The sequence below is a fragment of the Chelon labrosus genome (assembly GCF_963514085.1).
Source record: "Chelon labrosus genome assembly, chromosome: 15".
NCBI lineage: Eukaryota > Metazoa > Chordata > Actinopteri > Mugiliformes > Mugilidae > Chelon > Chelon labrosus.
Genome location: NC_140348.1, coordinates 17280021 through 17306433, shown reverse-complemented (window position 1 = coordinate 17306433; position 26413 = coordinate 17280021). Strand labels below are relative to the sequence as shown.

At 41.6% G+C, this 26413-nt stretch overlaps 1 protein-coding gene across 1 annotated transcript in view; it reads left to right on the top strand.

Annotated features, from left to right (window-relative positions):
• The first annotated feature begins 6683 nt into the window (after positions 1-6683).
• eys (eyes shut homolog) overlaps positions 6684-26413 on the top strand; it is a 160438-nt gene continuing 140708 nt past the window's right edge. Inside the window, exons 1-7 of the mRNA XM_084562427.1 lie at positions 6684-7532; positions 7939-8055; positions 13889-14085; positions 14919-15046; positions 17293-17407; positions 19713-19872; positions 24937-25041. Of these exons, the coding sequence (XP_084418553.1) occupies positions 6788-7532; positions 7939-8055; positions 13889-14085; positions 14919-15046; positions 17293-17407; positions 19713-19872; positions 24937-25041 (1567 nt within the window). The 5' untranslated portion in view covers positions 6684-6787. The remainder of the gene's footprint in view (positions 7533-7938; positions 8056-13888; positions 14086-14918; positions 15047-17292; positions 17408-19712; positions 19873-24936; positions 25042-26413) is intronic.

Here is a 26413-nt window from a genome sequence, read left to right as displayed (position 1 = left end):
CATGATAATATGAGCAGGCGGCCTCGCAGACCTGCCGTATAATTTTCCTTTATGCAGGTCTCTGTGTGGCGTAGGGAGTGTACGCTGCAATTCCCCCAAGCGCTGCACAAGTGTTACAAAAACACAAAGACTCGCAGCCTTACCTTATCGAGGTTCTCCTCCGGAGCGTCAAACACACAGGAAACACTGCAGAATATACTACAGGGAGGGGGGGCGCAATTCATAGAGGTGAAGTCATGCTGTTAAAGCTGTGCTGCTGCTGGCTCTGGCCTTATTTAACCCATGGTTATACCTTCTTTGAGGTATTACGCTCTTGAAAACGTCATGTACTTGGCAGTTCTCTGAAATGCTCCTCAGGGTTATAGAGAACAAAAAAAGATTGTTGTTGAATGTAGACACTTTACTAGGAGATGGCTCTTTGATTTTCTTTTCCTCTATGACCCAATAATTGATGGGTTTCACAAAACATCCCTGAAATTTGAGATAAAATTGGCTTTGCTGTTGGCCTGAATTACTGCATTTTCGAGAAAGAAAACCGACGCGGGGGCTGCTTTTTAGGGTTGCACAGCCCGGGTGCTCATCAGTGTTATAACTGATTAGCGGTGATCCACATAGCTACCCAGGGAGCACGAGTGATGAGTCCGGCGCCGGCTGTGGCCAGCCGCCTGCTGGTGTTCGCCTAATCAGTCCTCCAGTGGATCCGCACTGACATCAGAGGCTCGGCGCTGTTTCGGCGGCATCCTGCTGCTGTTAGGACGCAGAGAATTAAGCCGATTTCTATAGGTATGAAGCTTACCCGCAGGACATCTGGGTTAATATGTTTTCCATTATCGTGTGATGATGATGTTTCTGGTGCGTCATCGTGAATCTTGAAGGTGAAGTGGTTTAGACGTGTTCAGAAATAGGTCTGTATTCCTTCTCTCTGTGTCAGGCAGGGCTTGATTCGGTTTAAGGTTGTCCACAGGTTGCATTATCCTAATGACAGATTGTCTAAATCGTGCTCCAATGTTGCACCAAACTGTCCTAGATGTCAGTATTCTCATGTTTCTTTGGGACACATGTTTCGGTCATGTCCATCTTTGTGTGGTTTCTGGTCTTCAATCTTCCAATCACTCTTAGTGATACCTGGCAAAAAAAAAAAAGCATTGCAGCCTGACCCGTAGCTAGCTATCTTCTGTGTAGCAGTGAGCTAAAGTTGTCCCGCCTCCACAAAAATGCAGCAGCCTTTGCATCGTTGCATGCCCGCCGTCTGATACTGCTGAACTGGAAGAGGAAGAACCCTCCTGCCTATGTTCATTGGATTAGAGAGGTGATGTTGGGAAAAAATTAGGTACACAGTGCACGCCGTTGGAGGATAAAAATGACAGAACTTCATATCAAGCTCATAACTAATATCAAGAAGCTGCCTTTTGCCTGACTCCTTGTTTTTATTTATTAATTAATATATTTTTCTTTCTTTCTTTTTCTTTGACTGCCGTTGTAGTCTCCTCAGTGCCCTTATGCTGACTATTGGGACTTTTTTCTTTTTTCTTATGCCAGAGGCCCAGAATGTTACGACTGTAATGATCAACCAAGATTAGGTTCACAACTTTTGTAAGAAATGCTTAACTTATGATGTCAATGTTTGTGTTGTAAAAAAAGAAAATAGGTCTGTATTCCCGCGCGCTTAATGATGACGGCAGTCGACCTCTTTGCGCTCTGAGCTACTCTGAAATGGCCGTTGACAGAAGTGAGTTTAACAGTGAGTGGACAAAGAAATGAGTTCTGTGCCAGCTGATTTAAAATCAGCGTGTTTGCTCGGCAGCGAGGCTTTCCCAGGTGAAATAACTCCCTTCTTTTGTTTTCCACGGCGAGAGAGAGAGAGAGAGAGCTTTTTTGAGTGAGTCAGCGTGGTGATGACAAACGATGCCCCTGCTCTGCCGATATATTGCTGGAAAAGAGAAAGAGACCGTGAACTCTGTCACGGCAGACGTAAAGTTCGCCTGCCTCACGCCGCCGTCGTCCGGGGTGATAAATCGGGAGATGATTTGCTTTCGCCCTCTGATTTAATCATTTCTGCTGCTTCACTGTCGCAAACTGATTTGTAAAAGACTCTTTTCACCGATGATGGTCCTGAGGAACATGTCGCGACAGAAAAGCAGCAGATTTCATCGGCGTTGGCGTCGTACAATGTGAATTCTAATTTTGCTCTCCAGTATTTTAGTTAACATGCCGCACAAATATAAACTTTAGGAAGTTGTCGGCAACCACCCCCCCCCAAAAAAAAGTACAATCCACTCGATACGGCACCATAGTAAACACCAGCGGTATTTTCCTACTCTGCAGCTGTCAGTGTTTGAGAAGTTCAGAATCAAGTAAATGATAATGAGAAATTACCATACACAAGGAGGCTTGCACTATTTATCTCAACAGTGTTTGCCTCAACTTACACCTGTGTGTCCTCATTCGCGCTTAAGTGCCGTTGCGCGGTAACTAGCAATTGTGCCTCGCTCGCTAGCCGCCATCTCCATCACTGTCTGCGCACCGCACTGACGGCGTAATGAGCCAAACTTTGCTACTTGTGAAGAAAAGAAGAACATGTAATGTTTCTCATTCGTTTGGCAAGTTAGCAAACGCTTTCGAACGTGGCCTAGTTTGTGATTGAACTGTATTCGCCGAGCTTTTGTGTGATGAGGGGCTCATGTAGTGATTATTTTAATGTGATCAAGCCATTAGAGCCATAAATATTGATTCATTTTTTATTATGGCGTAAGAGCATGATCCCTTTCTTGAATAACTGATTAATTGTTTTGTCTGGAATATGTCTTACAATAGTGAAAAAAGATCACTGCATAGAGCAAATGTGTTGTTTGCAATAAATGGATTAATTTTCTTGGCGTTTGTGTCGTATGACGGACGAGAACTGACATGTAACCTGCCAGTTTGATGTTATAATTTGTTGTGTCCTCCTGGTGTCTCTCTCAGTCATCAGTCAAGCGAGGATTTACACAGCTCCCTTGATCCATTGCCCTCTGCACACCTGCGTGATTGGCATCCTAAACTGCGGATTGAACTGAGGTGTAATGATAGCAGCAGGCCGAGGGAGACAATTAGTTGACCCCCGCATACATGACCTTGCTTCTGACCCCGTGGCCCTTATTACTCGAACCGCTTCTAGTGTGTGCGTGCGGTCCGCAGTTTAATCCTGAGTGATCAATACCTTTGAGGCGACTTAATATCCCAGAAAACCGTTTGGTCTGTTTGGAAACCAACCGTATAGATTTCTTTAAAAGTATGAATTAGTTCTGAATGTAATTCAGATTAAATGGCTTTAAACCACTTCACAATTAAGAAGGATGAATGTGGTTTAGAGGCTAAATTGCATTCATCATGGTACGGCTGAAAAACAGCCTCTAAATAGCTCACTTTGGATTCCACTTGATCAAATTAGCAGCAGTATATTGGAAGTTTTAACACTTGGATCAAATATATTGACTACAATGTAAACCCACTAGTCTTTTCAGGCTTATTGCATCCTTGTTGCAAGTGGATATTGGGTAAAAAAAAAAAGAAGCTATTTTTGTCCAACCCTCAGTGTTTCTTCTAGTATCTATCTATTTTGTCAGGCTGCTTGTGGATGTTCCCGGTTTGCTGTCACATGTGTGAACATATGAGCTGGTCTTCATTGTCAGTTGTCTCTCTGGGATTACAGATCTTGGTGAGGCAGGATAGCTATTGCGGTGACCGGGGGTCTTGTTATTTTGTGGTAGTTGAGGTGAAAATAAGTGCATCGTATTATTAGATATACTACCATGCAATGTGTATTATTGAATTGCAGCAGCAACAATGAAAGTCCAATTCCTTCCCGCAGTGCAAGCCATGACCTCCCGCCAAATCATATTGCCAGTAGGCGACTGGCAAACACTACTGCCACTGCAGTACTGCTCATACCTGCAGAGACTGACACTGTTTTTGGACATACTAGACTCTGGTGTTAGTTTATGGTCAGATACGCTGCACATGTATACATTTCTTAGATAGTTTTTCTCTCAGGTCGTTGTGGGTGTGATATAGGATCCTGGCAGTTTTATTTATGATGTCACAACTATAGTTAAGACTCAGTTTTCTATGTTGGATTTATTATTTTTTTTTTTTAAATCTAAAGAAGGTGCATTCCTGACCCACTCTCCATAGATATCTTGAACTTTTGTGGTATAAATAATATAAGCTGGTGAATAACTTTGAGTGTCGACTTTAGTACGACCTGCAAGACGAGTCTAATGCACGATTTATTCTTATGTGTCAATTTGACGGCGTAGCTACGGAGACAGCCCAGGCCCTACGCAGACCCTAACGCTACAGCCTGACTTGCGCCTCCCCAGAAATGTAACTACGCATTGCAGTGACGCAGAGCACAAGAACAAACAACTTTACAAACATTTGTATGACTCATCTCAAATTTTTTGTGAAAGTTTCAGTCGCCATTGTTAAAAGTGAACCGGGAACAAAAATTAACCCGATTCGCAAAAAAGACATATTGTCGGCTAGCGTTTGGGTGGCGTTTTTACAGAGCGAACCAGACTGACGAGCGCAGTATAAATGGCTCGCACTGGCGTAGGCTATGTGCGTAGGTTACGCCATCTATGTCCCGCAGAGGTGTTAACCGCACTTAAAACTACTGCTAAAAGAGCTAATCTTCTAGCAGGATAGCTGTCATTATCACATGTGACCACACGTGTGGGTTTCATGATGCGTACATAGATATTTTTAGTTGCTAGTTCCTTGGAACTGGCTTTTGTGTTCTTTTCTGAACAGAAGAGCTGAATTCTCTTGCAGTGTGTTCATATGTTCCTTGGATGGTCTAATGATCAAGTGGGAAGTTGCTTTTCTTCGCCCTCAGTGTGTTCACATGCTTTTAAATCAGAATGTCAAAACATTATGGACGCTGCAAATGCATCAATTCCAGTATTAACATGAGAACAAAGAGCAAATGTCTGAGTAACTAAAAAAATAAAAATATCAGAGTGCACCAAAAGTCAGAACAACTATTTCACCTCTGAGGAAATGAGACCATCCAGGGAGCATGTGAATACGCCATGAAGTTCCGCTCATTTAGTGAGCTGTTGTTTTCACCAGGAGGAGCCCTTTCGTGAATGGTCATGGAACGGAACCAATATTTCCAGTTGATAGACCATTTCCACAGCAGACATTGTGGCTTGAGAAAAGGTAGAGATGTCGTAATGGCGGCTGTATTGTAGAGGGCCCTGACTTTATGCATTCTGGTTCACTGTCATTTACCGGGAAGCTTAATGGAACGGAGACATTATTAATACACCTGCGCTTTCCCTACTGCGACAAGTCAGAATGTCTGATGTGAAAAAGCTCCATTATGTGATATTTCTGCGGAGAGGTGTGAACCGAGCTGCTGGAAATCTTTTGCTGGACCACAGGCGCAAATTACAGAATCAGCGTGAGAGGCGATGATCTTTTCTTGTGGTTTCAAAATCGGGTTAAATATGTAAGTTAGATTCATATGAACATTGCTGAAACAATATCCCCTGAACTTACCCACCGGCCCAAACGGTGGCGGTCGGGGCTGTCTCTCAGTAACACACACCTCGCCTTACAGGAGGTAACGGCCTGTCAAAAGTCTCCTCTGTGGCCCTTTGGGGTTGGGCAGCGGCGCACAGTGAGTTTATGGAGCTTTCTCACTGAAAACAGCTGCCTGACCAAAATAACAATGGTTATTGTGCCGACAGTGATCCAAAACAGCTATAAGTCATAGGTCGTAAAAACAGGCAATTCTCTGTAGGTTTATCACTGCAGACGACTCCTTTCATATCTGAAACACTCCTCTGATTGATTCATATAGAGAAACTGATTAGAGCAGCTTTAAATAAAGGACACAAGATGGATAACTGCAGTATAATCTGTCTGGCACTGCTCCTAATAATGAATACCCTGCAAACACCAAACCAATTTCACATTTTGTTCTCTTTCTAAGAATTTTAATTTCAATTTTTCTTCCTCAGAAGCCAGGTGACGGCTTGCCGATTTGTTCAGTGAAACACAATAGTCAACCTCGTCTCATGTAAATGAGGTCTTCTGGGTCCCCACAGAGCCCTTATGACAATACTTGCAATCTCATTCACTTTATCACTCCCCCTTCTATTGATATTGGTGTTCCATATTCAGCGTTTTATTACTTATCACCGTGCAGTTATTCATATCAGCCCTTGTGAGCTGATCAAGGAGCTGGAGTTTTTTTTTTTTTTCCCTTCTTCTTCTTGCAGCGAGGCTCCTCTACTTTGTTGTTTTATCTGGCGCACACGTATGAAAAGGGCCTGAGGGAGAAAGACAATGCTGTCTGCTTTAACTCATCTCGCTGCCTGACACCGAGGTATCAGGCACCGGCAGGGGAGAGAGAATATTTTATCTGACATTGTCACTCTCTGTAGAAACCTCGGGGAGGCCGAGGCTGCTGTGACACGCTCGGTGGTCAGCAGCGCCGCGTGTGATTATGACGGCTCCTGCTAGACTCGCTGAAGTCTTGGTAATAGCAGCGTGGGCTCAGCCACTCGTAATGTGCTCGATAAAGTTTTTAAGCAGTGGTGATATGCTGTGATAATGTTTGAAAGAGGCTAGCGTCACTGACTGAATCACTTTCCTTTTGTATATTTTAATAAATATCTTTGTTTTCTTCAGGTACAAACCATACCTGTGGTTGTCTTCCTATCCTCCATGCTCCTGATGAAGTTGCCTTAGAAGTCCAAGACTGATTAAGATTAAATTGCAAAAGAAGGGAAACATGGGAGCATTGTTGTTTCCGTTGATTGCCATTTTCGTGGCTGTCCGCGTGATCCACTGCCAAGCGGTTTGCAACAGACAAGCCTCAGTTGAATGGCACCTTCAAAAACACACGATCCAAATGAACTGGACCCTCGTAGGAAACATCTGCAGCAGCGTTTCAGAGTGTTGGGATCCTCACGGGGCGGACGAATCGAGCGAGCGCCCTTTCAACTTCCCACAAATATGCCCGCTTCAGCTGCAACATGGAGACAAACTGCTGATGTCCGCTGACGAAACGCTCAAGTCGTATGGCATCAGGCTCCTCAGTGTGTCAGAGGACAGCTTTGAGAGCTGCTCCGCAAACGTGACGTTAAAAGAGCAGTTTCTTTCCCTCCACAATATAAACGGAAGCGAGCACGTTGAGGCCAAGTGGCTCGCCCCGGGTCGCCATTACTTCATCGCGCTGCACGGAGACGACCCGCAGCTGTGCAAGCTCGGTTTGAGGCTCAACGTGTCCGTCAAAGCGCAACTCTGCCAGGGGTCCCCTCTGCTTCGGCTTTGTTCCGGGAACGGCGTTTGTCAAACGGGCCTCTGGGAAGGTGCATACCACTGCCGGTGCCACCACCACTACTCCGGGAGGTTTTGTGAAAAGTTTGACGCTTGTTTGGATAACCCCTGTGAAAACAAAGGGGTCTGTTTGAGCAATGGCTCCACAGATCCAAACCACAGAACATATAAATGCCTGTGTCCGCCACATTTTACAGGTAAGAGCAGATGACATGCCCGTCTGCTGAATCACATAGATCATAAATCAGCACTAGATCAATTCACTTATTGCTTTTACTTAAGCTGCGCATTGTAATTGCCACAAATTAAATCATTCTCTCTCCTTGAGAGAATTATTTATGGGATGTGCACTGAAAGAACACGAGAACAAATTAAAATTTCTGTGTTATGTACTGTATTTACTGGACACATCAAGTTAATGTTATTCACCATAACCTCCAGCACTCCCATATAATGCAAACAGAATCAATATTAAAACCTCTTGCATTCAAAATGACTTCTTTCTTATTCTCTTTGCTGCCAGAATGAACTCTCCGCAGCAGGATTATCAATACTAAGAGTTTAGTTTTTGTAGTTTTTCGACCGCTCTGCTGTTTGTCTTAGGGGTCAACTGCTCTGAAGTTGTTGGGAAAGCAAACTGTGACAGCATTTGCGAAAATGGGACGTGCGTTCAGATGTCCCCCGCCACCTTCAAATGCATCTGTGACACTGGATTCTCTGGTAAGTGCTGCTTTTCTTTTGGATGGTTATTGGTGGGATATAATATATAGATGGACAGACTCTCACAGTCTCCAGGAAAGCATACTCTTTGAAGATCAGGATTCAGTTTTAAACAGGCAAGTCATACATATTCCTGTATAATCGGAAGGTTTTCTGCATCGGGGTGACTGGCAGTGGAAAGGTCAAAGCTGAAAACTACAAAGGCCATAAATCTGAAAAGGATCAGCATTTCCTTATGGGCTATAAACCTGATCCCACTTGATGTTTGTCATCATAATATATGAAGCGGCCACTTCAAGACTGATACCTCGGGTAGCAACCAGTGGTGAGCCGCTGTAAAAAGCCGGAGCTAAACTGCTGGGGCAACTGAGCGTATCGGAGTTAATAAAACAAAGGTTTACAGCAATCAGTTAGAATGTAATTTATGGTGTATTGTTTCTGCTGAGCATGTTAAATCGGGGCTCTGATGGGGCTGAGCAAAACAAAAGCAAAGCATGCGTGGCTAAAACGTGCCAACCTTCGCCCTTTATTGTATGTTTTCTTTCCTGTCAGTGTTTAAAATTGGATTTTTATTCTATCTAATTTCTACTCCCGTTTTGCACAAATCACTGTTGCCACGTTCGTCATGTCGCTGCTACAGTATAATAACATCTCCCCCCTATGAATCGCTTACAGAGGCAAACCAAACAGAGTCGTGACACATTTTTCATCGCCGGCCAACTCCTTACACTGATTTACAGACTGTTTCTGGATGCTCATGTATCACACTGGGTGGCACTCATTATCTGGTGAACTTGTTGGAGACATTAGCGCTTCACTCATTATTTAGCCTCATCTGCTGTAATAATGTACAGTTAGGTTAATGGGTATCACACGCAAATGGGTTACAAGACCTGTATACTCTTCAGGCTGCCCTGGATATCACTGTCTGCTGCAAAAACAAGCCCGCGCTGAACTTTCTGGAGTAAAATCTCCAGGTGGCTCTTCACATTGATTCATCGTTGTGTTTGCGGCACAGTTTGTCCTGGCAGCATTCGTGGAGTGTCATAGCTTCGCCTTCCGAGTCCAGCCCATGCTTTCAGCTTATTATTTTAGAGATGTGGTTTCAAGGTTACTTCCAGTACTGTCTGGCATCTTGTTCTGCAAGAGCAGATTAAGGCCGTACAGTGAAAGCATTTTCTTAAATGTGCAAATGGATATGGATGATTTAGCGAACCACTCTGAGCTAAACAGAAAATTCCAAGAGAAGTTTCAAAATCAGAAAGGGGAACATTGCTTTGCCTTCATTGTCTTGTATGTAATATATGGCATATGCAGGCTCAGTTGAATCAGTTAAATAACATAATATATCCTGCAAGGAGTTCATGTTACTAAGTGCGTTAAAGCCATTTATTCAGTGTTTATTACTACAGCAAATTTCCGTTTTAATAAAGAAGTTGGGCAGTAATTGGTATTTTTCTGTCATTCTGTGAACATCTGTGATCTGATTTAATGCTGCACTTGTTTGCAAACATCAGGAAACAGTGAAAGGAGTTGGTTACTTTGGTGAGGAGGTGGAGGTGTGCAGCTCTTCATACACTGCCTGGCCAAAAAAAAAGTTGCCACCGAAAAAAAAAAAAGGTTTCCATCCAATGTTGCATTCATTTTTCACCAAGATCTTGTATTGATGATGGGAGAGTCTGACCACTGCGCAAAGCCTTCTCCAGCACATCCCAAAGATTCTCAATGGGGTTAAGGTCTGGACTCTGTGGTGGCCAATCCATCCAAATGATGTCTCATGCTCCCTGAACCACTCTTTCACAATCTGAGCCCCATGAATCCTGGCATTGTCGTCTTGGAGTATGTCTGTGCCATCAGGAAAGAAAAAATCCATTGATGGAATAACCTGGTCATTCAGTATATTCAGGTAGTCAAGTGACCTCATTCTTTGGGCAACTTAATGTTGCTGAACCTAGACCTGACCAACTGCAGCACTGCCCCCACAGGCTTGTACAGTAGGCACTAGGCATTATGGGTGCATCACTTCATCTGCCTCTCTTCTTACCCTGATGCGCCCATCACTCTGGAACAGGATAAATCTGGACTCATCAGACCACATGACTTTCTTCCATTGCTCCAGAGTCCAATCTTTATGCTCCTTAGCAAATCGAAGCCTTTTTTTTCCATTTAGCCTCACTGATTAGTGGTTTTCTTAAGGCTACACAGCTGTTCAGTCCCAATCCCTTGAGTTCCCTTCACATTGTACGTGTGGAAATGCTCTTACTTTCACTATTAAACATAGTCCTGAGTTCTACTGTTGTTTTTCTTCGATTTAATTTCACCAAACGTTTCAGTCAGATCTTCAGTCACGATCAATCAGGATTTTTTTCTGACCACATTTCTTCCTCAAAGACGATGGTTCACCACTATCCTTCCAGTTTTTAATAATGCGTTGGACAGTTCTTAACCCAATTTTAGTAGTTTCTGGAATCTCCTTAGATGTTTTCTCTGCTTGATCCATGCCAATGATTTGTTTGATTGTTTAAGAAATGAGAAGCTACTCATTGCATCAGTTGGGGTTAAATAACTTGTTGTCAGCTGAAACATAACTACCCATGCAGTAATTATCCAATAGCAGGCTCGTACCTATTTGCTTAGTTAAATCCAGGTGACGACTTTGTTTTTTGGGCCAGGCAGTGTTTATAACAATTCACTGTGGCTGCTCTTACGAGTTCCATTGCTCCTTACAGTATTTCACATTGACCATAAAATGCCATAAATGACCGTTATCTTGTTTTAAAAATGCATTTTTTTGTGAACAACAGTGGTAAGTGCTACTGATAAAACGTACTGCCTTTCCGGTGACTGCTCCATATTAACAGTCAGCTCATGCCTTGTCTTGTGTTTTGCCAGCTAAAGGCTTTAAATGTGAATCTGCAGCAGTAGGGGAGGTTTGATCTGCATTAGAAGCAATCTCTGAAGCCATCAGATATCATTTGAGGATTTAGCATTCTGCATTCTAGATATCCGTTTCATAGAGATGACATTAACAGGAGCGTGGGTGACATCACTACAGACGTCTAATTAACGATGATGAAAACAAAATAAACATCACAGTGTTTTCATCAGTGGGCCATGGGGTAAATCAATATTGTGTTACCTCATTCAGTGTACAGTGACTGAACAGACATTTATTTAAATCAAATCTTTAAGATTGCTGATTTAATTCCTTTAAGATTTTTATGTGCTGCATTTTTGGTAAACACATTGCATTTTTAAAGCCGACTTATCAGTGTTGATTATAACAATAACCATGTAAAAGGATGAGATGTCTGCCCTGGTCTAAATGGATCATTCCTTCAATTCACATCAGAAACAAATCGGTGAGGTACGTGCTCCCTCTGCCTTTGCAGCTTTTATCTAATTTGCTTTAATTGCTGTTGCTCTCTCAAGTAAGCAGACTCCACTGGGTGCTTTCGCATAGTCATGGTGTCCCGCTGTCCCATCAGCTTCTTGGGAGTTCTGTGGAGCTTGTGCTTCCTCTACCTCCCTGCTGCAGTTGCCTCATTAATCAACTGGAAGTTAGTGGCTGCTCTGGTGCTGGCTGCCCTCATAGGCCAAAGTCTATGCGCACAGAATAATGAGCCAAACTCATGGGACGTTTCAAATGAGATTTTCTTTTGATTTGACTCTCCCCTGCACTACCTCTTGGGTATTTGTTGCAAGGTATTACCATCTTTATGGGGCCATTTCCATTTGGTGTTAGGTGTTAATTGTTTTTTACAAGCTTGTTGGTGATAATATAAATTTTTGAAAGTTTAATTTGGACAATATATGCTGTCATTCCTGTGTTAAACCATTTAATTAGACACAATCCTGTTTCTTTACATATATAAATATATATATTAGATGCCTTAAGCTTATAATGCGATAATAATGGTGTTTGAGATGACAGCAGAAATACAAATGATAATAAAAAAACGATTTCTGCCATAAACCAAAATTATTAGGGTATTCTTTTTTGCGTGCAGATGATGCTATAACAATTATATGTGTCATGAATAAATGTGACAGATGGAAATGCTCCTCGGAAAGATACAGCAGTTTTGGATTAGCGCAGCTTTTAGTGGGCCAGTTATGGAAACTCCCATTTCTGCTGTAAAATGAGCTGAGGCAAAAGCAAACCCTGAAGTTGTTCGCAGTAAGATTGATGCCCACAGAGGAGGCTACGAGGAGCCTCTGGGACATGAGCACTTGTATCACCAGGGGGATTAAAGAAAATATGCAAAGAAAGAGTCAGTGGAAAGATAAATGTGTAGGCACCCTGTGAAGAACACAAAAATGAAAACCCTCACTGGGGAATAACATCAAATTTTATTCACCTTGAACCTGCAGTGAATTCAGTCTAATTTTATCCTTTGCACACAATGTCACTGCAGCATTACCCGGTCTCTGGTTAAGCTGCTGCTGGTGGAAGTCTTGTGGTTCCAGAGTATTTATTAAAAAACTAGTGGCTGCAGCTTAGTTCAAAATGACTTTATCTAAGAAAATGCTTATAGTGAGAAACGGACTCCAGCAGCGACTTCTTAGGGTACAGTTCAGCCAAAATCCTCAGTGAAAACCATTTATACAGCTTTAAGACACCGTCCCTTTTTATTGGTGTCGTTGGTATGGAGGCACAAACTTATTTTTTATTTAGTATACACACACGATCGGAATCTTATCAAGATGGCAGCGCGTGTGTGAACCGTTGGGTCCGTTTCAACTTGTAGTCATTTTTATAAAGTGATTGAATATTCTGTGGACTGAACTGCGAGCACATGAGCCTTGAATAATACAGCAGGAATTAATAATGAATAAAACTACCTACTTTTTGAGCATATTTGTTTGGCAGGCGGCAAGCAAATGAACAGACACGGGTCCTCGGTGACCCGGGACCTTGGCTGAAATTGAACAATGGACAGTACGGTTATGTGATTTGTCCCTTAACATGTAGACCGTCAGGACACCTAATAAAAATAGCTACCGAGAAAATCTCATTCATTCACATTAAGAGGTGGTTTATGCTTCTGAGTCAGTTTGACGGCGTAGTTACAGCGAAAGCCCAGACCCTATGCCGACCCTAGCGCCGTAGGCTGACGTGCACTTCAGTCGCCATTGTTGAAAGTGAAGCAGGAAGTAGAAACAAAGATAATTAGCCCGACTGACAAAAAAGAGAAAGCGCCGACTAGCATTTGGGCGGCGTTTTTACAGAGCGAGCCAGGCGGCTGACGAGTGCACAAATATAAATGGCTCGCACCTGCATAGGCTGCGTACGTAGGTTACGGCGTTTAGTCCTGCAGAGGCATAAACCGCACTGAAGTCCAAAACTTCAATAGTCCTTCCATTAATGAGATTATTAAGAACAACAGAGTACACATTTGTTGTAGTGACACGCAAACTGAAGTTGGTAATGTAGGTTACGGCGTTTAGTCCTGCAGAGGCATTGTTTCTGAAATACAGGTTAGAATATCATTAATCAGGGGCCAAGATAAATTATTGACACTATGTACTGTTAAATTGCGTACATGTATAATCCTTCAGACAGCTTTTTCCTGTGTAAATGTACAACCTGTCAGTCACTCCTTCCTTTGTGGATCGTAAGTCATTTAAATTGTAATTTTAGGCATACTTCTTGGTTTGAAATTATTCCATACATGCTACTTTCTATGCTTGAGGTTTAAGTGTAAGTAGAACGTGTAAACACGTGGCTGGGCAAACAACACCAGTAGTCAGGCTTTTGCGTATTACAGTTAAATGCAATTTCCACAGTCTGAATAAAATCACAGTGATCTTTTGTCATCGGTTATTCCAGGCCCACCATGTGAGAGGAGGAAAGCCCCGTGTGACCCTAATCCATGCAGAAATGGAGGTGCATGTGAAGAGAGCCCCGAAGGATTTGTCTGTCATTGTCCGCATGGATTCGGGGGCCTCTACTGCGACTCTGGAGTTGACTCCGATTGCATGTCATATTCATGTCAGGAGGAACAAATCTGCGCCGCGGGAGAGCAAGTGAGGACTTCATTTCTCTTATTTGTTTTATCTCGGTGGGACGTAAACAAGAAATGGCACATGAAAATTAATAGCTGTCTGCAAACGAGATCAAATGGCTTCATTCTTGAAGGCTCCAGCAGCAATTAATATTTCCTGTTGAAGATGAGCTTAGGGAAAAGAGTGCCTGCTTCCTTTAGCATTTTGATTGAATGACCCAGCGCATAGTTAAGTGCCAGTTTGAAATGGCTCTGATCAAACCCTTTTTGTAATTGGATGCCTGCTGCAATTTTCACCTTTCACTGGAAATGTTACTGTGGTGGTACATTTTGCAGAGGCAGTAGTGTTTCTAATGCTCTGGAGGATACTCCGGGGAAAATGCAGTAGTGGTCTAATTGTCTTTCTCTGTGACCTTTGTTTTTGTTCATTACAGTTTGCCAAGTACACTACACATTTTCACAACCCACCTAAGAATACCAGAGCAGAGCTGACTAAAAGGGACATTTATCAAAATAATGCCTATTATTGCTGCTGCTCGACATAGATATTTTTTTTCAGGGACCCTAATCTGTTTAACTGTGAATTACAAGAACATTAACATTTATTGCCCTCTCATAATGTCTAAAACTCATATCAAAATGTAGATAAAACCTATTATTTATCTGCCTACTCAGAGTTCAGAATAGAAGTATAGAGGTCAGTAGCAAATTAAAGCGCGAGTCAATCAAGGCACATTTATATCACAACAGTGAGCCGTGTCGATGCCGTTAGTGATCTGATGTAACTTTTGTCTAATCTAACCCTGTTTTCCCAAGCTGGCAGGTGACCTGGTTTGTTTTTGCTTCTGCATGCAGGCCTCTAAATGTGTCTGTGCAGATGGTAATGCGGTCCCAGCGTGCAGGAAGCAACAGAGCCTGTGCAGCCCGTCACCATGTCTGAACAATGCCACCTGTGTGTCCCGGGGAAATGATTATGTCTGCAGGTAAGACATAGAGAGGGATCTAATGGAGGCCCATGTCGTTGCTCCCCTTTCTTGATAATTTGAGTGTCTTGTGAATACGTCTCTCTGAGAGAGGGAATAAAAAGGGATCTTTTTGTTTTTTTCCCCCACCTTTTGATATGATTAGGATTAACATCTCTCTTCACAGCTCTAGGATTAATACATAGCTGTCAGCCTCATTGTTACCTTCTGAAATTCTTTATTTTTTTCTTATTTTGAACGGTATAAAGCAAAAACTCTTAAGGATCTCTCCCAAAGAAACCTATTAACGACACCAAGGAACCACACTAATGCACTCGACAACCATAGACCAAGCGGCAACTGTACAGTGGAAATAAAAAGCCTGGGACAAAAACACTGTTCCTCTATACAGTAGTGATTTTTTTTTAATATATAACTCATTTCTTTTAATTATATCAGGCTTATAATTGTTCATAATTAAGGGTGTGACTGCCTTGAGTGACAGGTGGGTTCCCTGATGATTTGCTACCTGCCTATCTCCGCATCACCTGCACACGTCACTTCCAGTCATGTTCAACCTCTTTGCCATTTAGCCAGTCAGGTACTACCAACATGGCAACACCCGGAGCCACCACGCTGAGCTTCAAAATTCACCCCTCTGGAATTCTATGGGTGACGCAGTAGGTTCGTCCATCTTTAGATCCAGTCCGGCTATGATAATAGCATATACAGTCCTATATACAGTATATGCTGTCCACCACGAACTTGCACATCCAATATGTGTTAATCTACAGTTTAAAATAGGCCCAAACAAATGTACCGTTTGCTCTTGTTATAAGTAAAACTGCGTACGCTTTTTTGAATTGGATGCACTTTTAAAGATTCATGTCTTCAGCAGAAACAAATCAGCTTGAGGCTGCATGTTAGAGGCATGGTAGGGAATTTTGGAAGGGACTGCACAGTCAGGGGTGCACCATCATGACACTTAACTCAAACAACTGTTTTGAACCCCATGAAGTAAAATGAGAAAAGGGGCCAGATGGTTACCTTCTGGCATATTTTGCAATGACAACCATAAACTGCCGTAAAGCTATGAATACTCTACAGTGTGTCAAGACTTCATAACCCCCCTAGGGCCCCCCTTTTATCTATCCCATAACAGAATTGGTTAGTTTGGACTGGGGTGATGGCACATGTATGTCTTTGTCTGCGACCCCCAGTAGCTTAGATTGCCACTGTGCGCAATGCATTGTAGGCTTTAGTCTGTACATGGGGTTTGTTGGCAGTAAAAACAAATGAAATAAAATACATTGATCAAATTATGTTTAGAAAGGAAAACTGTTCAAAACAGCGTCACAGCATTTTATCATCTCCACTCTTAACCAGCAAGAGTGAAAGCCAAGATACCTGGCCTTTAATCCTGAAACCGTTTTCACCAAGATGCTTTTCAGAGGCTCCTACTAGATTACAATCTGCCCTCGATGCCCTCTAGATACTTATCGACACACTGGATTTTTATTTATTTATTTTTTTGTAATGCAGTCTAAAACTCATGCTAGTCTTTTTCAAGCTAGTCTTTTCCGGCATCCAGCCTCATCTCCGCCTGAAACACCTCCCTGTAACACAAGACGTAATTATGTTAATCATCAATGGGACTTATGAGAAAATTCATGTTTATTAGCCGCTGCTTTTCAGGGCTCCCATCTGCTGCTTTTCAGATCTAATTATTATACTGTACCAGATCACAGGACTGATTAGTTTGAAGCGGACCAGTTTTGACCATGGCTCTAAGACGGCGATATTGCACATGTAGAAACGCCCTCTTTCCAATATTGTACAATGTGACGTTGTCTCAACTCTGTGTGATGGCTTTTTAATTAATAACTGACGTATGGTACTTGAATTGTGACGGATTTTTTCTTGACACCTGGGAGACATCTTGTTTAAAGAAGAAAATTAGAATTAAATAACGTACAGTATCTGAAAACCGCAAGAGAGGCCCATTCTTTTTATATGGACAGTGCTCTCAGTTTGATTTATAACCAACCTTAATTTGTCCTGATACGCTAACTCCACCTACCTGACAATCCAGGTCAAACAGAATACCATGCGCCCACTATTTCTCCCAGCTCCATGTTACAATCAAATAACAAGGAAAACTGAATTATAACCACGTGTATCTTGTAAAAGAAACAATGCAGTGTGGCTTGTTAGCGCTTAAGGCTCTGGGTGAATTGATTTTGACGACACTGACCTCCTCTCAACAGATGTCTGAGTGGGTTTTCTGGGAAGAATTGTGAAGAAATAATTGACTACTGCAGACTGCTCAATATCAACTGCCTAAATGAGGGATTGTGCTTGAGTGTAATTGGCGGATATCAGGTAAGTAATTCAATGTTTCAGTTATAATGAAATACTCGGCGGCCTGCAAAACATGACTCATGCTGCAACTTAATGGGGGTTACAGTAAGAACACACAGTTAACTGGTTCATAAGCAGAGCTGCGATGCCTGCAATAAATCTTTTAAAAATAAAAGATAAAAGCATAATTATTCAATTTGTATTGTATATTTCTGGATTAGACACATACATAATTTTTTCCTCAATTGACGTGCATCCTTTTTTTCTGTTTTCACATCTGTTCGTTTTTAAAGGCTGAATTACATGATCTTGTTTAATTATTAACTGATAAATTATACATCATAATCATTTTACTGAGGAAGGCTTCAGATTGACAGCTACTACGGGATGTTCTTACGATTCTTTTGAATACGTATGAAATTTAAATGTAAGCGTGCATACGGTCTGTTGAATGCATTTGGTTTTTCTGCTTCCTGCCACGGAGAAGAAAAAAAAAAAAAAGTCTTTCCATGGTCTCTGAAGTTCTGTGCATAATAAAACCTGTCATTAATTGAAATTAAAAACAAGGAGAATAAAGAAACGTTTCTGGGAGAATATGTCTACAGACAGCAGTAATCCAATTCTAACCCATTAATCACCGTGAGTACGTGGACACTTTGTTCAGACAGACAGGTTCTGGTCTAATTTGCCTCGGTATTGCTCAGTCTTCTCAAATGTCTGCATTTTTTACAACACCTGAGACTGCTCCGTAATGCCCCATAGCTCCTAATTATTCTCCATCAGTCTTGTTCCATTAGACCGCTGAGAGTGTTCTTAATCTGAAATCTACTTTTAGATGCTTTGTGTTGGTGCGCCTCCAACTGGGGTCAGACGTAATCAAAGTCTGTTGCTCATTGCAAATGGGCCATTTCTTCTTGTTTTTTTTTTTGTTTGTTTGTTTTTTTTTTATTTATGGGTAGTTGTTGATAGTGGAAACCACAAAAAGAGATTTTAATGGTCTATATACAGAGCAATCATATTGTTTTTAGCACCTTGATTTTATAATAAAGTAATCACTGAAGGGCTAAGTCCGCCCAGTTTAGACAATTTTTAGTTTCTTATTGTCTGCCTGAGAATCAATCTGTCGATGATCTTACCATTTAGAAATGGTGATTTCTTGACATTAAAGGTTATTTTATCTCATTTGTAATGCTATGAGGTTTCATCTCTATTATATTGAAGAGAAATCAAAAAAGAGAACGTGTCAAAGCAGATTAATCTTCTATCTGCTAGGATGTAACTGAGAACATAGAGCTTTTTGCACATTTTGTGAACTGGCCCTTTTGTTCTAGGGCATTTTTAATTATGCTTCCCAAGGGTACAATGGGATGTTATACCTGGAGGACGTAGAGGATAAAAACAATGATTTTTTTTTTTCTTCATTGTTATTCTAATACCATAGTTCCCAACCAGAGTCTGAACCCCTGTAACGGGAGTACCAAAGGAAATTGCCAACCTCACAACCTCAGAGCAGAGGTACATGTTAAATAAAATCATACTGACACACTTGCTGGATGGTCAAAAGTGAGAGGTACTTCGGTGACCTCTGACTCTTTGTGACCCGGTTTCGTGCCAACGCAGGTATCCCTGACAGGAATTAATGAGCGTGGAACTGAATGAACCAGTTCCTTAGAAAAAGCTGTTTTGCAGAATGTTTGGCCATCTTCTAAACTGTTTTTGACCAAGCATTGGCATCACAGAACATTCGGTGTTGCCAGGTTATCATGAAAACTGTTTGCTTTATGAAGGAAAATATATGATTGCCTAAGTTTTTCAGTACAGCCTGTGTTCCGCTGCAAAATGTTCAAAGCTAGATGACATTGGGGCACGGTAATGTGAGTCCAGTGACACTTTTTCTTTCAGTTTTACCTACCTTGGCATGACACCAGCTTTCAGTCAGTTTCGTCGGGTCCTCTAGCTACTAGCTGAGAAGACTGGGTGTACTTTTTTTTATTAATGGAACAAACTGTTTCAAAAACATAAAAGTGTGGATGACTCATCGGTATCGAAAAAAAAAGAAACTGAGGCTGTATCTCAAGGGTTACTTTAACTTTAGTTTTATTGAAGGACAGGACCAGATTTGGCCAATTTTCGATCAAAACGCTGAATCGATCAAAGACCCTCTGGATGCTTTTGTACACAAGCAGGAGTATGAATTTGTGTGTGCATGTTTGTACACATGCAAGTAAGGGGGTAAACCACTGCTTTAATACATGCTGCTCTGTATGATAAGTTCTTTTGCTTCGGGCTGATGTATGCTGATCACATGAATATTGTGTTCCTACAGTGTGTTTGTGCCCCAGGTTGGATTGGACAGTTTTGTCAGTATGTGGGTGACGCCTGCCTGATAAAACCAAACAGCTGTTTGAATGGAGCCACATGCATTACAACAAGTCAGCCATCATCTCCCCCACAATACACCTGCAGATGTCCCCTTGGCTTCATCGGTGAGATAACTTCGCTTTATTATCTCTTCTCGCGCCCTTTCAATCTGCCTGTCCATCTGTCTATTGGCAAAGCCTCTCAGAATTTGGACTGATTTCTACAAACCCTTGTGGAAAGGTTGGTTATGGGGCAAGGAATGACTGGCGGTTAATGTTTCTGGAAAATCTGATGTGGAAGTGGCACAGCTTGACAGCTACATGCTGTTCATATTTACAGGCTTCCTTGTTATATAAATACCACGTAAATGGAATATACACACAAATCTATGCAAAGATTAGAGGCAGACCTACAACAGGGGTAGTGAAGGCAGGAGTGAATCTGGAGCCTGCATGGAATAGACATTTGACGAGGACAATCCATAAACAATCTGTAAATTATAAATTTCTCTATTTCTCTCTGCTTTTTGTTGTTGTTTTAAGGCGGATTGCATAAAAAAAATCGTGTAAAAACAAGCCATGAGATAGTCACACTGTTATTTCCGTCATGCTCGATCCAATGCAGTAATTTTATGGTTACAGAAAATAGTGATTTCTTATTGGTTGACAGGGTTGCATTAAACATTCTCATCATGTCATAGCTGGAAGAAAGTAATTGTCTCTGCTATTTTGTTATTTATTGGGAATAGGTCACATGAAAGCCACAAACTTGAGTGCGGAGTACTGGACCCATGTGGTCAGTCCAATCTCAAACACACCAAAACCCTATTGAGATAAGAATTTATTGTTCCCTTGATGAAATGTTTGAAATAAAACCAAATTATTTACCATGTATATACAGTATGTACACTCATACAAGTGATTTGTATCTCTGCATTTAACCCCCAGTGTGCAGCCATGCAAGGCATCTGGGGAGCTGTTTGGGATTACTTGAGTGCTTGCTCAAGGCACATCAGCTATGGACATAGGGGGGCATAGCCCGTAGCTCGCCCAAAGCTCCCCTAGATTAAACCACCAAAAAATGTTCTTTTAAAAGAAAAATGTTTTGCTTTTCACATGCACAGTTATGCTTCTGCGTCAATTTCTACAGCAACAGCCCAGACCCTATGCAGACCCTAATGCTGTAGGATGACGTGCACCTCCCCAGAAATGTAACTATCAACACGACGAGGCAGACTTCAAGAGCTGTGATTGGTCCGCTTGGTAGCAGCGTGTTTCTGCTTTAATATTTCCGGCTGCTTCTCCATCTCCGTAATTTTTGAATTGATTGTTTTGGATCATTAAATATGTAACACACCGAAGAAAGATTGACTGAGGAGGTTCGAAGGTACAAGCATTTGTACGACTCGTCTTCGACGAAATTTCTGCAAAAGTTTCAATTGCCATTGTTGAAAGTGAAGCAGGAAGTAGAAACAAAAATTAACCCGACTGGCAAAAAAGACACAGTGCAGACTAGCGTTTGGGTGACATTGTTACAGAGCGAGCCAGACTGACGAGCGTACGAGTACAAATGGCTTGCACCAGTGTAGGCTATGTGCGAAGGTTACGAAGTCTAGTCCCGCAGAGGCATAAACCACACTTAAGTCCAAAACTTTTTTCAAAAGTGTAGTGATAGTGATATGCACACTACAGTCAAAGCCTCAATTATCGTATTCTGATCAACAGCGGAAGGTTTCCCTGTGAGGGAATCAGTCCCTCATCAATAATGAGAAAAATTTTAGTTTCAGAGCAGTGCTACCATATAGTTGTCAGTGGGCTGATAATTAATGCATACATGCTGATTCAAACGGCGCCAGATCTGTGCATCACTAATTTCTTGTGTACATTTGTCATAGAAATTCAAATTAAAAAAACATCCATCAAAATAGGTCCATTTAATTTCCTAAATCAGCGAGTAACTTGGACAGTTCTGTTCCCTTGTGACACAAGATTAATCTGAGAGTTGGTTTGCCAAGAAGGGTTCCTGTTTGTGTTCAGTCAAAGGCCTCTGGTATAGTACATTGATTGCACAAGGGTCAGCAAGGCAGTCTTTAGCTGTCAGGTTTAGGTTCAAAATGCCACGTTTGCAAGCATCTGCTTTGATTAATGTCTCAAAAGACTGAGTCACAGTCGGCTCAAGGGCTGCTGTTCCACATCTGACCTCTGACCACCCCAGAGCGGTGGATTAAAAAAAAAAAAAACAGGAACTCCCTACAGTGATCTATACATTTTTTATCAGTAGTAGTATTACTAGCGTTTGTTGTTGATTCATTGCATTTGGTGTTGTGATGTAGCCTAGAGGCAAAACACTCTCAGTTTGTCTAAATCCAAACAGAGAAGCACAAAAACTAGCATCTGTTACAGCTTACCACATAGGGGAATGTCTTTAAGGCGGAAATGAATAAGAAAGTAAGTGTTTCAGGTCTGTGGTGAGCCAACCACAGACTTTAAGCAAAGGCCACTTCTCTTCATGAAATGATTAAATTTTAACCTTGAGGCTTATTTACCAGTCGCCTTGCCTGCTTGACATTTTTAAGTCCTGCTGCTGATTGCATTTAATCCAAGTCGTCTGGCAAACTGCCTCCTAATTAGCTGCCTGCTCGGAACATGGCTATCAACTTGTTCAGCTATCAAAAAATGCAAGGGAGAGACACAAAGGAAAAGAAAAGAAAAAAAAAACAAAAAGGGGGTTGTTTAGATTTAGAAAGAAAGAGTTTTTAATTACCGGACTTAAAGAGATGGAACACATCCGCAGAAACATGATTTTTCATTAGTGCATTCTTGCGTTAAGAGCTCGGCGTCTTTGTTAATGACAGGTTCAAGTTTTTGAGTACAAGAGCAGAGTGTGGTTCACTTAGAAAAATCAACGCGTCACCTATAAATAAATAAGCAGTGTCTACGCCTCCTCTCTTGCAGAATCTCTATAGGAGAATCATACATTCACAGCTGTATAATTATGTTATATGACAGAAGACCATGTTTGAGGCGTTGGTTGACTAAGTTCATGTTGCCCAAGTGTTATATCACCCCTTATATCAAGATGTTATATCATAAGCAAATCAGTATGTATTGGAGACATTAATATAATTGAATGATGTAGATTGTGATCCTTGCTGATCATTATATGTATAAGAGTTGTGAAAGCAGTGCACTCAGGTTTTGGCCCACAGCACTTCACAATCTAGCCTTAAGTCCTGACACGCTCAGCTGTCAGTCAGATAAGCCCTTACATAGCACTACACGGACAAGTTTTTTCCGCTCTGTTCAAAGCCAAAATCCGTTGCCACTTCAGTAATAGAAAATTGTCTCTTACACCGTGGCAGTTCTTAGTGACTGATCGAATTCATCATTTTCTGGCATCTTGGGATTTTTGCTTTGGAATTTTCGAGTCATGCAGCATTGAAAGGCCAATTTAATTTCAGGCTTTGGCCCAGAAACCCTCTATCTGTACTCTATCTTAGATCATAACACAGGATACAATACTCCAACCCGGGCGTTTGAGCTTCATTTTGGGAGGCTTTAGTTTTCACTGAACGGCAGCTGTCTCACCCATGCGCACCCTTTATTTTCTTTCTTTTTTAATTGTTTATGTAATCACAGTATAAGACACAGGGATTTGATGGAAAGAAAAATGCTTTATGCAGAATCTACTTAAGATTCAGGAGTGTGCTTAAAAAAATAATGATAAAACTCTAAACATGGAATATGTTTGGTACCAGGAAATGTATCCTAAGAGTAATTATTACATATAAGACCTTGCAACAATTATGCAGCATGACATGCAGCATAACCTCAATAAAAAGAACATTACTGATCCTGTTTTTATTCGTCTACATTTGCTCTGTACTACTTTACTGCTAACATTTGCCACCTAAATCACAACGTTTTATTACCAACAGCTACAAAACTATGTAACTGATTGAATTTATTTACGCCCACAAATGATTGGAGGCGTTTCCAAGATTTTTGTAGGACAAATTCGTATAATTTTCTGCTGCGCAGCTTGGAATATTTCATATATAATGACCTGTAGCAACGACCGTGCAGCCGATATCAATCATAGTGTTTGTGCCGTAGCATGAGGTTGCTGCTGTCAAGAAGGGACTTTCACTACATGTCATTGCTGCTCCGTTATTGATGATAGGACATTTTAAATTAATAACCTGCACAGGAAGACACCCACCCCCAACCACAGCAGTGGAACCGGCAGCTGCCGAAGCAGCTGAGCACCAAACAAGTCTCCGACGTGTCAACCTGCAACCCCTCCCCTCCCCCCCACCTCATCTGCTCCCTCCAGTCAGAAAGAGCTCTCCATTAAGCGTCCAGAAACTGAGTCCGTCCAATCAAGATTACATTTTCTCTTTTTGCGCACCCTTGAGCTGGCCACTTGAATCTTACAGCGTCGTAGCGGAGGAAATTTGCAGCCTAATTAGTGTTTTCGAGAGAAATGTGGCAAGGCTACTTGTGGAACATTTTCTCAAATATGTACACTAAATGGGAAGCTAAAGACCGGCAGCCAGTTAATTTAGCTTAGCATAAAGAATGAAAACTGTGGATACCAATTAGCCTGGCTCTGTCCAAAGGTTAAAAAACATCTGGCACCCCCATCTGTCTGGCACCAGCACAACTCCAGGTTGTCATTGCTTCCTGTAAAAAATAAAAAATAAATAGTTTGGCCCAAAACTCAGTAAGCCACTACTTGTTGTTTTTACACTGTTACAAAGAAGATACACATTACTGTATTTAAGTTTGTCTTTGCTGATTATTTTTAACCTTTTGCTTCCCCTTGCTTTCAGTCTTACGTTAACTGAATTTAACTTCATACTTATTTTCTGTTGTTTTGTCGTCCATTTTTTGTCTTGATTGCTTTTCAAGGCCCTTTAGAGTTTCCCCTCCATGCCTTTTCTTTTTTTAATTACTTATTGTTAATGTACTTCCATTATTGTTATTGTGTTTTATCATATTTTAAATGTGCCAAATAAATTAAAAATGGAAAATACGGTAACTTATGTTTTTTCTGGGGTTAGAAAACAGGAAAAGGAGCTTTTGGCAAAGGTGCATTTGAACAATACTACGCACGGAGGACATCTGAGAGCGGTGTGAAGACGGTGATGCAATATAAATCCCTCTAATTGCATCATTTTTCCTCAGGAACAAAGTGTGAGGCTGAGATCAACGAGTGTGACTCCGGCCCCTGTCAGCACAACGGCACATGCTCCGACTTGCTGGGAGACTACCACTGCCAATGCCCTGCAGGTATGTTGGGCTACGTCCAAAACCGGAGCTCTGTAATAACATTTAAGTGATATTTGTATTGGCCGTGGTGGCAGCCACTGTTGCAGACCTTTTAAACTTGTCTGCATTGAACGTGGCCTTAGATCCGCAGCCAGGGCCCCTCTGGCCATCTCGGTGTAGACTGAAAACCAAAGGTGATTAGCTTTTGCCAGCAGGGTCCCCACACTGTGACACACATCCCGCCTGAGGAAGTAAGGCTAGAGACGGCGTGATTTAATTCACACATGAATCATAATTCAACTTTTATTATGTTTAATAAAAAACTTATTTTTTCTATTAAAGTGCACATTATCATTAATTTGTTTGAAATGATGTTTACACTGCTTTCCATTTATTTTTCTAAAGCCCTAATGCAATTCATCATATGTGTTATAAAGAAAGCTGCTATAAAAAGCCAACTCCACAGCACGCTGCTGACAACGTGCTCTACTGTAAATTAGAGAGGCCAGGGTCTTTGTCACAGTATTCACAGTATCGGTTCACAGCCTTGCACTGTGATTGACAGCCAAGAAAAAAATCACCAAGCCCACTGCCAGAGCTCAATAATGCGATCAAATTGTGCAAATATTATATCATGGACTTCCCATTAATATAATTCTCATATAATTGCTTATTGTGCCTCACCGGCTGAGTCTGAATTTACATCCACTCAATGTAAACTAATGGACGCCGCGTGGGAGGTCTCCGTTGTTGGCACTGCGCGGCTCGTGTGGCTGGCATTTGCTCTTGCCCACTTCACTGGAACATTTTCGCCGCCACATACAGGCCCGAGACGCAGTGGGCAGAGCAGCCCTCGTGTCCAGGTGATGTTTTTCTCGCAAGAACTTGCTCCCGTTATTTTTAGCTGTTGTTCTCAGCTAGTGTTTGAGGCTCTTCTGTGAAGTGTATTTCGGATGGTAATGAAACTCCGTTCACTCTTGTTCAATTAAGCATTTTAACACTGCTTACGGCATACAGGTCACGGAGTCCGTTCTGCTCATCGGTGGGTGATGCAAGGCACATTACAGTCATTATTTAAAGTGATATTCAGAGATGGTATTTTTGTCAACCGCTGGACTACGCCAGCTCTTAAAGAAAAGTACAACTCTTCAAAGTTTAAAAATTGTGAGTGGTAGCTTAAAGTATTACTCATATATCCATTTCCTACTCTACTTGTTCTGTTCAGTCTTATTAGGAGTTGAAGACTCTTAGGACTCTTCAGTTCAGTCTAATTCAGTTCACTCGTAGGTGTAGGCACCAGATGTGCCTGTGGTCCATTATTATTTTCTGTATGTCGGAAAGTGTACAGATGCTGGATGTTCTGTGGCTCCCATTTAAATGAGCAACTTTTGAT